We start from the raw sequence: 13,105 nt of genomic DNA on the forward strand, positions 1-13,105 counted from the left end.
CTCAAAAAGAATCTTATTTACTTCAAAATAAAAATAGAACAATTAAAAATGTAGTCTTATTTGCTTTAAAATAAAAAAAATTAAATTAAATTTGAATTGAGTTGGGCTAGAGTTAGAGTTGGATCTTCTATTAAATTTTGGATTCGGGTAGATTTTTTTTCTTAAGAGTTGGGGTCTAGGCAGATTGGTCAAGCTTCGAGTTTAGTTCGAGGTGGGCAAAAATCCACCTTACCCTATTGCCATCCCTGTTCTTGTAACTAAAAAAAATCATAATCCTAATGGGAACTATCTCTAGGTAGTGAACATTGCCTTAATCCCAAAACAAAGCCGGAAAATTTTATTGGGAGATCAAAAGTAAATTATAAATGTATGAGGGATCAAAATGTTATTTTACTACTTATTAATTTATATTCTTATCATGTTTTAAGAGAAGTAATTTAATCAATTCTAGGGCTTAAAGTCCCTACCAGCTTCCTCTAATTTTGTCATTATTGAATCCAAATCAAAAACCAAAATAAAGAGGTTATTTTATTAGTATAATTTTGTTCATAATGTAAAATTGATGTACCAATAAATTAATTTGCTAAAATATTAATTTATCCGAATATAAAAGGTATTTTTATGTAGCAAATCCTTGATCATTGTTCATGGTAGTTTTTTTTCTGCCAAGCAAATTTTTTTATACCATTGCTGGTACCAATTTTATTTGAAAACTAATGTATGATTTAATACGTAAAACCTTTTGCCTTTTCTATTCATATTTGCATGGGATTGACTTTGTTGTATCGTCCATCAATTGAGTTGCACGATCCGTCTCGTTCTACCTTCCGGCAGTCCGATGAACAGTTCGGTCTCAACGTCCGAGCTTGGACTGCTTTCGTCATACGGTACATTGTCTTCTTGCTCGCTCAATCTTTTCCATGATTTTGTTCCACACTGAGACATGAACAACTTAAAAAGACAAATTAATGGTAGGTATAATGAATACTAAAAAAATCAATGAGATAATCAATAACTGAACGTGCCAAAAATTTTGAGGTCTTTAATTAAAACCTTCTAAAAAAATTCAAGAGTCTAATTAAAATTTTCAAAAAAAAAATTAAGGGGTTAATGAGCATTTTCCAAAATTCTGGGGGTTTGAAATTTTTAAAAATTTTGAAAAATCTAATTAAAAATTTTGAAAACTTTGAAAGGATTAATTAAAATTTTTAAAATTGAAGGGCCTGATTAATTTTTTTTTTAAATTTTGGAGGGCGAACCCCTTTGGTTCTATTAAATAGTAAATAATATTTTTTAAACCGTAAATGTTAACTTTATTAAATTTCAATTTTGTATAGGGACTAAATAGTTTCACCCAATAATATTGTTTTACTTTAGACCTCACCTTTTCACAAAGCTTTTCATTTTCAGCAGCTAAGGCTTTCTCCTGAGCCAAAAAAAAAAAAGGTAGTTGTTAGCAAAAAGCTAACTCCAAAGGATTAATTGCACATAATGTTCTTAAATTATTACTCAAATTTTAAATTACTCCTAAATTTTAAAATTTTTTAATAGAGTTTTTAAAATATTAGTATTGTATCAACAAATTATTTTCATTAGCCTCATTGTTTGTTTGTGCGTTACATTTTAGCTCCAATCTAACATTGAGTATATTTAAACTATATGGATTAAATTTTAAACATATCTGAACCTATCGGATAGACAGCATAGATATGATATGTTCAAAGAAAACACAAACATTCCTTTTAAATTTTAATGGCATTATATTGTTTTCTTTTTCATATATCAATACAAGCTATCTATGCCGTATGTATACACGTGTTTTTAATATGATTCATCTCAGATTCGAGCTAACATTTAATGCTCAAGCCGACGATAGATTAAATGAATGACCCGATTGATACAAATTAAATACTTTAAATACTCAATCAAAACATTTTAAAGTCAACAACCAATTTAAAAGAGTTAATTATACAAAATATCCAAAAAACTATGATCTTCATTCTAAATTGATCTCAAAACTTCAAAACATTCTAATTACATACTTAAACTATCGATGTTATATCAATTAGGTCCTTCTATTATTGCAATCGTTAATTTAACCATTAAAAGACTTGTGAAATCTTATGTGACATAACTTAAAATGAAAATGTTAAAGATAAGTAAAATGTTGCCGCATAACTTTCAAAATTAAAAAGTAAAAATATAGTAAAATCGAAGAAAAATGGAAAGAGAACGATAGTTTCTGTAAAAACTTTGAAAACCTCAACGTCCATTTTTCTTTAAATTTTTCATTTTAAATTAATGTCTCATTTAACAATTAAATTAACGGTCTTAGTAACGAAAGGATCTTATTGATATAACACTAATAGTTTGAGGATGTAATTAAAATCTTTTAAAGCTCAAGGACCAATATAAAATGAGGGCCACAGTTTGGGGATGTTTGATGCAATAAACTCAATTTAAATCTAAATCACAATTTAATTCAGAACATTGTTGAAACCCAAAAGGTTTACCTTTTCTTTCAATTGTTCAATCTGGTCCCTGAAAATTTGTGTCTGAAAAAGTGAATAATAAGTGTTAAAATGTGTTTACATTTTCATTGTATAAATTTTTTAAAAGAAGCACTAAATATTAATAGTTTTCACAATCAAACCTTTCTTGCTCTGATGATGCTCACACTCTTTTGTAATTGCTGTTCTATCTCTTGTAATTCTTCAAGTGTGCATGAACCCAAATTCTCTCCAAGTAGTTTCCTATGGCCATTTTAGAATCAAATTTCAACTATCTTTTTTCTTTTGTCTCAGTCCTTGTATTTTTCAAAAACTTGAAATTTAGCCCCTCTACTTTTTAGATTTTAAAGTTTAAGGTCAACTGTTAACACTTTTAAATTTTGATTTGACATTTGAAATAAAAAAGCTTATTCACTTGGTAGCAATATAATTAAAAATGAGGTAATTAACCTTAATTTAACAAAAAAATAACACTGTTAATAATTGAACTTAAAATTTAAATTTTGAAAAATAGAGAGACTAAATTTCAAAATTTTTAAGAGTACATGGATTTATCTTATATTTTAACCCCAATATATATTTGTGGGGGGGGGGGGTTGAATCTTATAAAAAGACCAATACCTTCTTGAAATTTCAAGATCTTCTAATGTCTTCAACATGTTTGCTGATTCAGTCTTTAGATGCTGCCATTCTCAGTAAATATGCACCATAAAAACATGAAATTAATAACCTTGCTATATATATGATTTATATTTGATAAACAAACGGTATATAATTTTATGCATTAGTGGTAAATTAGATGCTGCAATATCCAAGGGCAAATTCAATTTTCTTTTAAGGAGATCAAATTAAATTATAATTTTTTTGTGAGATTAAAGTGTAATTTTATATTATATTAACTTATAACTTCATCACTTTCGAAAAGACTAAATAATTTTTTTTTCATTTTTAGAGACACCAATGTGTGATTCTACCACAGAATAACTTTTAATCTATCATTTATTTGAGACTAGAAGATAAACTTTTCATTTGAGGGGGAGCAAAGCCCTACCTGTTTCCACCCAATTTGCCCCTAACAGCATCATCTAATTTATGGATTGCGTATAGAATTATGTACCGTGAATCCATATAAGAAAAAAAATGCATATAATTAATGGTGAATTTAGTTTCTCAACTTAAAAAAAAACTCGAGAAGTTAATCCCTCTATTTTAATTCATCAAAATTTGGTCCTCATACTTTTACAAAAACTCATAAATTAATCTAACTGGACAATAATGTTAAACCTTACCAATTTATACATGACAATTAACAAAAACTAGCTATTCAAATTCATGTGTTTACTAACAAATGGAGGAGAATCTATATAAAGTAAAGAGATGAAAATCATAAATAAATCTATAATTAATTGCGTTAAGACATCAAAAACAAAAGACATGCTAACCTGCAGGTTTTGTTCAATTGGCTTATTGGTTTCGTTATCCTTTGTACGCCGCCTATAACGTTCTATAGTTTGCTGCATGCTAAATAAATGATATATCCAAATAGCAACACAAATCAATGCATGGAAAAACTTGTAACTAAAAACCAAACAATGTTTTAATTAGGACAGAAGCTACATGTATATAGGCATAAATGCAAAAAAAACCTCAAATATAAAAAAAAAGAAGAAGAAGAAGAAGAAGAAGAAATGATTAACTAAACAGTATCATTAAGCATTTCCACAATGAATTTCAAAAGATGAAAGAAAATATCTATGTACATATTAAACATGACATAAACATTTTCAACAATGATCAGAGTTGTATATGAAATCATCTGTAGATCATTAATACATTAGGTAAACAAAGTTGACTAATGTTGCTGTCTTTTCTCTGAAGAAATTTTTGGATTTAAACATGAATAACATCCAATTATATATTTTTCTAATAACACTAATACTACATAAATAGATTAAAAAAAAACCTACAAATAAAATAACCATTTCCATATGATACTTCCAAGACACCCCTTTTATTTTAGAAATATAGTTTAAGAAAAAACATTGTTTTATATTGCAATAATACCAGTACATGATGAAAGGGATAGTACTACAAGGTTATCAGAAAATTGTACCCTTTTTTTCAAATAAACATTATTTTTCAAGCCAACACCATGTACAAGGAAAATTTTAAAGTTTATCTTTTAGGACAAGGTACAGTTTAAATATTTTTGGTTTCACTTTTGGTTAGTCCTATAAACCGGCATCATTCTAGTCACTAAGTTGTTATAGTAATTAGGGATTAGTCATAAAATATAGTTTAATTTTGGTTCTTGGAAAAACCCCACATGAAAGAACAATGTTGTTGAGAGTATATAGCACTAAATGATGTGCGCAAGTGAGAGTTTTTATGGCAGAATCAAACAACCCTAAGTATGAAAATTGGTGCTGAACAGCAAATTAATTGAAAAGTGAGGGGGGCTTAAAGAAAATTATTACTTACCTAGAGCTTGCAAATTCAAAGAGCTTGCCTCTAGGAGAGAAGATGATTAAAGCAACTTCAGCATCACAAAGAACTGATAGTTCAAAAGCTTTCTTTAGTAGCCCATTTCGTCGCTTTGAGAATGTAACTTGCCTGCTTGTATTGTTCTCTATGCGCCTCATTTGTGTTTTTCCCCTCACCATGATGAGGATCTTCGTTCCTTCAAAGCCAACAAAACATATATATATGAATTACCAAACAGGCATTAAAACAAACACATGGAAAACATAAGAATATAAATGAACAAAAAAAAAGAAAAACAGTTTTAAAAGAAGCAAATTATAAAACCCAGAAAACCCTTTTTTTCTTTACATGGATTTGTAAGAAGAAACTGAGGGTTTTAAGTATATATGTATATGCATATGTATATATGAAAATCAAAATCTTACCAAATTGGCAAGCAAAGAACTTGGAACTTTTTTTTTTGCTTAAATATTACAGAAACCGAAAGGAAATCAGATCAAGTAAACATTTAAAACATGTAGTTTTTTTGTTTTTTTGTGATCTGATCCTTTGAATAATCAAAAGAACAAAAACCCAGAAAGCTAAAAATGAAGAAAAATATCCAGGAAAAACCCAAAAATTAGAATTTTATTTTTTATGGTGATTGATTTGTTTTGGGGTTGTGTCCCTTTATTAGTCGCCACCATCAAAGGAAAAAATTTATATAAAAAAAACGACAAAACCCCACAAAACATCATCCTTTCCTTTTTCATCTATCTTTTAAGCTATTTTTCCTCTCTTGTAAAAATTCTCTATATACAAACAATACAGGTGTAAAGCAAAGAGCATTATATATATATGTATAAAATATAATAGAGTTTAAAAAGGAAAAGAAATCGCATTTGCGAATTTGATGTTTTTGCTTCTTATGGTAAACTCATTAATACAAAATCCAAAGATACTACAAACTTACATAAAAAAGCAAAAGGAAAAAAAAACTACTTTACTAAAAAAAATACACCAAGTGGGTTTAAAAAGAGAAAGAAAAGAGATTTTATAAACAAATACTTTTGTACTTCAAATAAAATTTTAATTTTTTTATAAATAAAATTATCTTCTTGAAAAAGAAGTAAAAAAAAAAATGGGAAGTGGAGAGAGAGTATGGGACAAATATTTGGGGACAAGATAAGATTGTCCGTACAATTCCGTACATAGAAGACCAATTAGGTTTCGAAAACTCAATAAGAGATAATAAAAAATTATTATTATTTTTATTATTATTTTCTTTGTCAAAAACCTTAAAAAGGGAAAAAAGGTTTTTTGTTTTTTGGAAGCTTCTTTTAATTTTCTTGTAAGAACTTTTTCATTTTTCATTTTTTTAATATACATTGTTTGGCTCTTTTACCTAAATATTATAAAAATAAATTATTTATTAAAATTATATAAAATGAACAATATTTTAGATTGCGCAAACCACTCGAAACTAAAAATCGAGATAAAAAACGGTTGGATCGGTTTATGAAATTTTTTAAAATTTATTGTTTTTATGAAATTTTTAATTTAATTATGTTTAGACTTACAATCAAATTAATTAAATCGAGATATTCATATAAAAAAATGTGGTTTCTAATGTTATTTAATAAATGCTTAAGTAAGCAGTGTTTATACTTTATATACAGTTTAAATTATTTAATAATGATTTAAAATATAATATTTAAATTTAAAAAATCGAGATATTCACAACTCGATCGGCTCACTTTTTCTTTTATTTAGTTTGGGTTTAGTTTTTCTTAATTTCGGGTTGGGTCGAATTGATCGGTTTCATCGTTCAAAAACTAAAATTATGTATAAAAAAGTTTATATTAATATTAATATATTCTTATAGTTAAATTTAACCATTCAAATTCGAGTTTCATCACATTTTGCGTTTGGGTTGAGTTAGCTTGTTAATTTATTAATGTAAAATTTTTTAAAGTTATTGGTTGTTAAGGTTTTTTTTTAAAGTTCGATTAGTGAATTTCGAGCAATAATTTGATGATCAGGTTAGTGATTCAATACAAATCGGCGAGTAAAAGTAAAGAATATACTTTAGATCTAAGTTGATCTAACAATCAATGATAGAGATCAAAGAAAAAAATTATTTGGATTTTGATTCACAGATTTGTGACATTCAAAGTTGTTTACTAAAAAAAAACTAAATAGTAGAAGAGAAAGGGGATGGAGAGCTTTCTATTGGTCCGGATGATACAAATAGAGAAAGTCATACAGTAACTATTTTAACATTTCAATGACTTAAATGAAAATTTTTAAATAATTTAGTGATTATTTTGTAATTTTTTTAAGTTAAATGCAGAAAATGTAAATTACCAAAAAAAAAAACAAAAGTGAACGTGAATAGCTATACATGTTATTGTGAGAAAGGTTTTCAATTTGTTTGGTATTCTTATTGATGCCTTATATGGGCATTGGCTGAGGTGGTTGTCCAACACGACAGGGTTCTCTTTCACTTGCTGTAGCCTTCAGTACTTGACAAACTAGCCTATGGTTATTATAATGGGGGACCACAATGATGCTGTTGCTACCTTTTTTTCTTCTTTTTTCAATCTAAGGGTCTATATTTCCTTTTGGGATATGTGAGATCACATCGTGGCCCTTCAACAACTTTGCTTTATAGTAATAGAAAAAATATTAGGTTTAATTATGGTTTCGTCCCTCTATTATGTTGAAATTAGGTTTCAAACCCTTCGTTTTAGTTTGGTGTCTCTACTCTTTCCTTTTCTTTCTTTATATATATATATATATAATGGTATTAGTATGTTCATATTGATAACACCATTAGTGGTTGTCGTTAAAATGATTAACATGAAGATTTTTTAAACAACGTTAAGTGTGTTTATCTTTATTCAAGTATGGAGTTAGGCTGAAAGCAAGTTGATTGGATTCAAGGTTTAACATCCTTAAAACTCCCTTAGTCATAAATGATGTAAGATAAAATTTTAGCGAAATAAGATATAAGATAAAAGAAAATGAAAGTTACAATATATCAACAGAGAGTTAAATCAAGAAATATTATATGATGTATTAAGAAAGGGACTAAATTGAAAATATGCATAAAATTCTATGGCACAGGCATAAATGTAACATCCCTACAATTGATAAATAATAAAAGTAGTAATAAATTGAATAGTGTATAATTATTTTTTGTGTAAAATGAGAATTATATAAAGCGGATAAAAGAGAATATTGAGGAGTATTAAAATGATAATAATAATAATGATTAAGAAGTAAGTTTTAGTATATTGATTTAAATTAAATGCTAAATCGTAGAAAGTTTTTGGCTCAAGTGTAAATATTCAAAATTTAGGTGATCAAAGTGTAAAAATAAAAAATTTGAAGGACCAAAAGTGAAAATAATCCAATTTACTAAGATATGGAATTGGCATGCAGGAACCAAATTGAATAGGTGAAGAATTATGAGGGATTAAATCGTAATTTTACCAAATTAAGTGATGATTCAATGATAGAATTTTGAAATATCATAAAGGGAAAAATGGTCAATTAGCAAGAGGGAGAGTCCTAGAATGTAATGATAATGTTGATGATATTTTGATAATTTTTTAATTAATTAATTAGTTAAATATTATTTTATTAATATTTTGCTTAGATATTTATTATTAATTTATTTAGAAAAATGGTAGTATAAAAAGAGAGGACGAATGAAGGAAATGGATCATCCTTCCCACGTGAGTGAAAGGATATTAAAGAGAGAAGATGAAGTAGAGATTCTAGAGAATATGTTCATCAATTTAGAAGCAAGAAAATAGTAGATAAAAGTGGAGAAAATGAGAAGAAAAAGGAAGGAATGTGGTGAAGATGAGAAATGCATGGAAATGAAAAATTCTTTACAAAGGACGTAAGTTTCATACTAAACCTACTTGTATTTCAATAGATTGAGTTAAAGATGTTTTGAGTGAGATGTATGAAACATGCATTTAATCTAAATACTAGAAATAGAAAATATTTGATGAAGAATAAAGACTTAAAACACTAAATTGGTAAGAGAGAATGTGATTTGTATGGTGAAAAGTAATAAGTTTAAGAAATAAATATGTAATCTACACATAAACATAAGTGTTTAAATTGTATAGTAATCAAAAGTATGGCAATTATGTGTGAATGGATGAAAGATATATAGTGCAAAGAATTATGGAAAAGAAAATATTTTTTCATTAAAATAGCTTGGATAGTAGCAGTGACTTAACTTTGAAAATTCACCAAAAATTATACAAAGAGATTGAATTAAATATGTAATTAAATCTTATTGAGTCTAGTTTCATATGGAAGAAATGGTGAAAGAAACGAAATTTTATAGTTTTAGATATATTAATTTTTGTGAAACAAGGTTAGAGTGGATTCGGGTTCCCCTGTTCTGAATTTGGAAAATCATAAAAAATTGTAAAAAAAATTATTAGGATTTTAAATTTATATTTTTAAATTCTTAATGAGTCTATTTTCAAGATAAACAAACAGAAACGTCATCCAAACCCCGTACTAAGAAATAATTAATTTTTGGTAAAGAAAGGTCGAAGCTGTCAAACAGCAGAATAGGGACAAATTTGAAGAATTTACTGTACTTATTAGCTAAGTCATAAATTCTGAAATTTTTATGGTAAAAAGATATTTGAGTACGGTTTCAAAAACATTAATTGGATCTTAATTTCGAATTCTATAGCTCAAGATATAAATAATTTAGTGACTATGACTCAAGTGGACAGCTTTGATATGAACACATAAGTAAATAGTAGAATTATAGATAATGTTACATATAAGCATGTTATATACTAAAAGTTAAAGATTCTAACAAATATTTACATAAAGGATGTGGAATGGAGAGGAAGAGAAGGAAAAATATATATATGAATATATATATACATAGTAGATGAATTTGAAATGTTTCGAACTGGTTGTAAGTGATGGAATGATTAACATGTAAGTATGTTTAAACAAATTGATAAAATAATAAGTGAATAATTGTTAATTTATGTGATATTTAATTCTTTGTTAAAATTTTATGAAGAATTAAATTGATTAGCACAATTTAGAAATAAATATGAAATATACGTAAAATGGTAAATTACTTTTGAAAGTGCAAGTCCTCCAATGGTCTTATTTGTAAAACTTTAATATTTGTTTTAATTTTATGTACTTTGTTATCTTTAATTGAATATCATATTTTTATGAGGACTTGATATTAGAAATAGATGTAAGTGGATGATTTGTAAAATGAAGTGTTGGTTATAACATCTAAATATATATTCAAATAATGATATATAAAAATAAATAAATAAAAATAAAGCGTGGAACTTGTAAGAAAAATGGAGACAACGTCACGATGACAAGTTCTTCATATCACGACGTGGAAACCCCAACGTCTCGACGACAATTCAGAAATTTTTATGAACTTTACAGTTTGGCCTTTGATCAATTGTGGATGTTTTAATGAGCTCCTTTAACTCATTATTCGTTCTATCGTAAATTCAATTATTACTAAAATGAGTTAATGATCTACATTAATTAAATAATATGATAAATTGATCTAAAATTTTCAGTAGTTGCTTCGATAACGAATGTGACATCCTAATGCCTTAACTCTACGATCGGGTCGGGAATGGGGGTGTTACAATTTAGACTTGACTATTAAAGGTATTGTAAAAAAGAAAAGAAGCTATAAGGCATTGGGGATTTGGGTTTTGACACGTTCTTCGATGCTTATATCGGTAAGGAGATTAAGAAAAATGGAGGGAGTGATCGAGTCAGGATATTTTAGTTTAGCAAAAGTAATGCTTAAAATACGAGGAAGATGGGATGATACCTAGCTTTTATATTTGACTTGGAGGCTAAATTAGAGTTACCTATTAGATCGTGAGGATTGGTTCCTTCCTGTTGTCTTTATTTGGCAAGTTTTACAAGGTCGTTTGCATGTTAGTCCTAGCCTATCACATATACTTGGGCTGATTTGTCACGAGTTGTCATTTACTAGTGCTTCTAAACCTCGTGGACCATGAATTATTTAGCATTTTTCTTCGACAATTGGTATTACGAAATATTTGGTTGTGATAAGAATAGAATAATCCCTTTCAAATTTATTGATAGACCTCAATAGTATACATAATATTTATATAACAGTAGTCACATAGAAATAGGAAAGATATATAATATATTCTTAAATATACGCCTAAAAGATATACAATAATATATAATATATAATATATTCCTAAAAGATAATACCTCTATATCCTAACAGCCCCCTTCAAATTGGAGCATGCAGATCTTAAATGCCCAACTTGCTAAAAAGGTATTCAAATTGTAGTTTACTAAGCGCCTCTGTAAAAATATCAACCATCTGAACGGAGGTCGGAATATAAGAAAGTGCAATCAACTCATCCTGGATTGCATCCATAACAAAGTCACAATCCACTTCAATATGTATAGTATGCTCATGAAATACAGGATTCCGTGTATTATGCAATGCATATTGACTATCATAAAATAAAGGAATAGCTTTAGGATGATGAACACTTAAGCTCGATAGCAAAGCCTTCAGCCACTTGAGCTCCTAAGTGATGGAAGTCATAGACCTATACTCAGCCTCAGCGGAAAAACGAGAAACAATATGTTGTTTCTTAGTTTTCCAGGAAATAGGAGATTGTCCCAGAAAGACAAGCCAACCAGTGAGGATGATGAATTTTTTTTTTGTGTTAAACACCAAGCTCAATACCATAACAAGAATAGGGTAATCCCTTTCAATATTATTGATAGACATCAAGAGTATACATAGTATTTATACAATAGTAGTCACATAGGAATATGAAAGATATATAATATATTCCTAAAGGTAATATCCTATAATCATATCCTAACAGGTTGATAGGTAAATTTGTTATTATTGAACATGATTAATTGAATTTCCATGCAACCCTGACATACAATCGAGTAATAAAAAAAATCTCCACTCATCATATCTTTAACAATAGCAACTTATGGTAAAACATTTGATTTCATATAATTGAACATGAATAGTTCTAAGCATGACTAATTTGGACTTAGCAAATGATTAAATTATATCAAATCAAAGTAAAAAAGACTAAAATTTAAATTTCAACATAGTAGAGGGACCAAACTAAAATTAGATAAAAAAATTATCTTTTTTTTTCTTGATGCATTACTTAGGCCCGGCTCTGGGGGTCGTCTGGAGGTGCAGCCGCTCAAGGCGTAAAGTTGAAAAAGGTTCAAAGTTGTGAAGAGGCCCAAAAAAGAAATTTTAGCTTTTAAGGGCTCAAAATTTTTTTCACCAACTTTTAAAGGACCTAAAAAAATTTTTGTCCAGCTTTTAAGTAACCTAAAACCTATTTTATTGTTTTGCTTAGGGCTCCAAAAATATCAAGAACGGGCCTAGCAATACTTAGAACTACTCATGACTCCTTCAACCCTTAAATATGAGGATAAACATATTTCAATTCGCTCGAATCCACATATTCCTACATTGACAATAATGTTAATACCAATTGAGTTAAATACTCAATTAACACAAATATATATATATATTAAAAGGAAAGAAGAAAAGAGAGAAGCTATAGGTTCTATAAAAGAAAAGAGAGAGAGAAAGATAAGCTTAAAGACACTAATTTCTAAGAAAGTTTTAGAGAATCAAACACATTTTTCAGATGTTTGGTGTTTTTTTCTAGTATTTGCGGTCCTGTTTTTAGCAAAGCATAGCCCATATGGTCTCCCACCTCCCACCAATGTAGTGAAAAGCACATGTGACATTTAAAGTAAATTGAGGATGCCCTGAACGAAGAAATCTAACACATGTGACATTTAAAGGAATTGTCGGCTTTTTTATAAAAATAACTTAAAAATTTAATTAATTATCAAAATAACTCTTTTTTAATTAAATACGAAAATGACCTAAAATTTACAGTAAAAGTTAGTGGAGCTAAAGAATTTGACTCCACTAACATGTCACATCAACAATCAGGAAAAAAAATTAATTTTTTGGTGGAGCCATGTAGAATGACGCCACCTATATAAATATCAAAAAAATACTACAATTTCTGAAAATATGAGACTTT

At 27.9% G+C, this 13,105-nt stretch overlaps 1 protein-coding gene across 3 annotated transcripts; it reads right to left on the minus strand.

Moving 5' to 3' along the window:
- Positions 1 to 505: 505 nt before the first annotated feature.
- LOC107945628 (MADS-box protein SOC1-like) lies at positions 506 to 5,958 on the minus strand. Of its 3 annotated transcripts, none has more exons than XM_016879704.2 (8): positions 5,420 to 5,958; positions 4,992 to 5,190; positions 3,953 to 4,031; positions 3,132 to 3,193; positions 2,654 to 2,753; positions 2,514 to 2,555; positions 1,385 to 1,426; positions 506 to 951 (listed from the first exon to the last, which is right to left on the minus strand). In XM_016879704.2, the coding sequence occupies exons 2-8, from the start codon at positions 5,171 to 5,173 to the stop codon at positions 793 to 795; spliced, it is 666 nt and encodes a 221-aa protein (XP_016735193.2). In that variant the 5' UTR covers positions 5,174 to 5,190; positions 5,420 to 5,958; the 3' UTR covers positions 506 to 792. The 3 variants fall into 3 exon arrangements, with proteins under 3 accessions (XP_016735193.2, XP_016735195.2, NP_001314419.1); XM_016879706.2 differs by having other exon boundaries at positions 506 to 936; positions 5,420 to 5,943; NM_001327490.1 differs by lacking the exon at positions 5,420 to 5,958 and having other exon boundaries at positions 793 to 936; positions 4,992 to 5,173.
- Positions 5,959 to 13,105: the final 7,147 nt, after the last annotated feature.

This window comes from Gossypium hirsutum, chromosome A12, assembly GCF_007990345.1.
Source record: "Gossypium hirsutum isolate 1008001.06 chromosome A12, Gossypium_hirsutum_v2.1, whole genome shotgun sequence".
Taxonomy (NCBI): domain Eukaryota; kingdom Viridiplantae; phylum Streptophyta; class Magnoliopsida; order Malvales; family Malvaceae; genus Gossypium; species Gossypium hirsutum.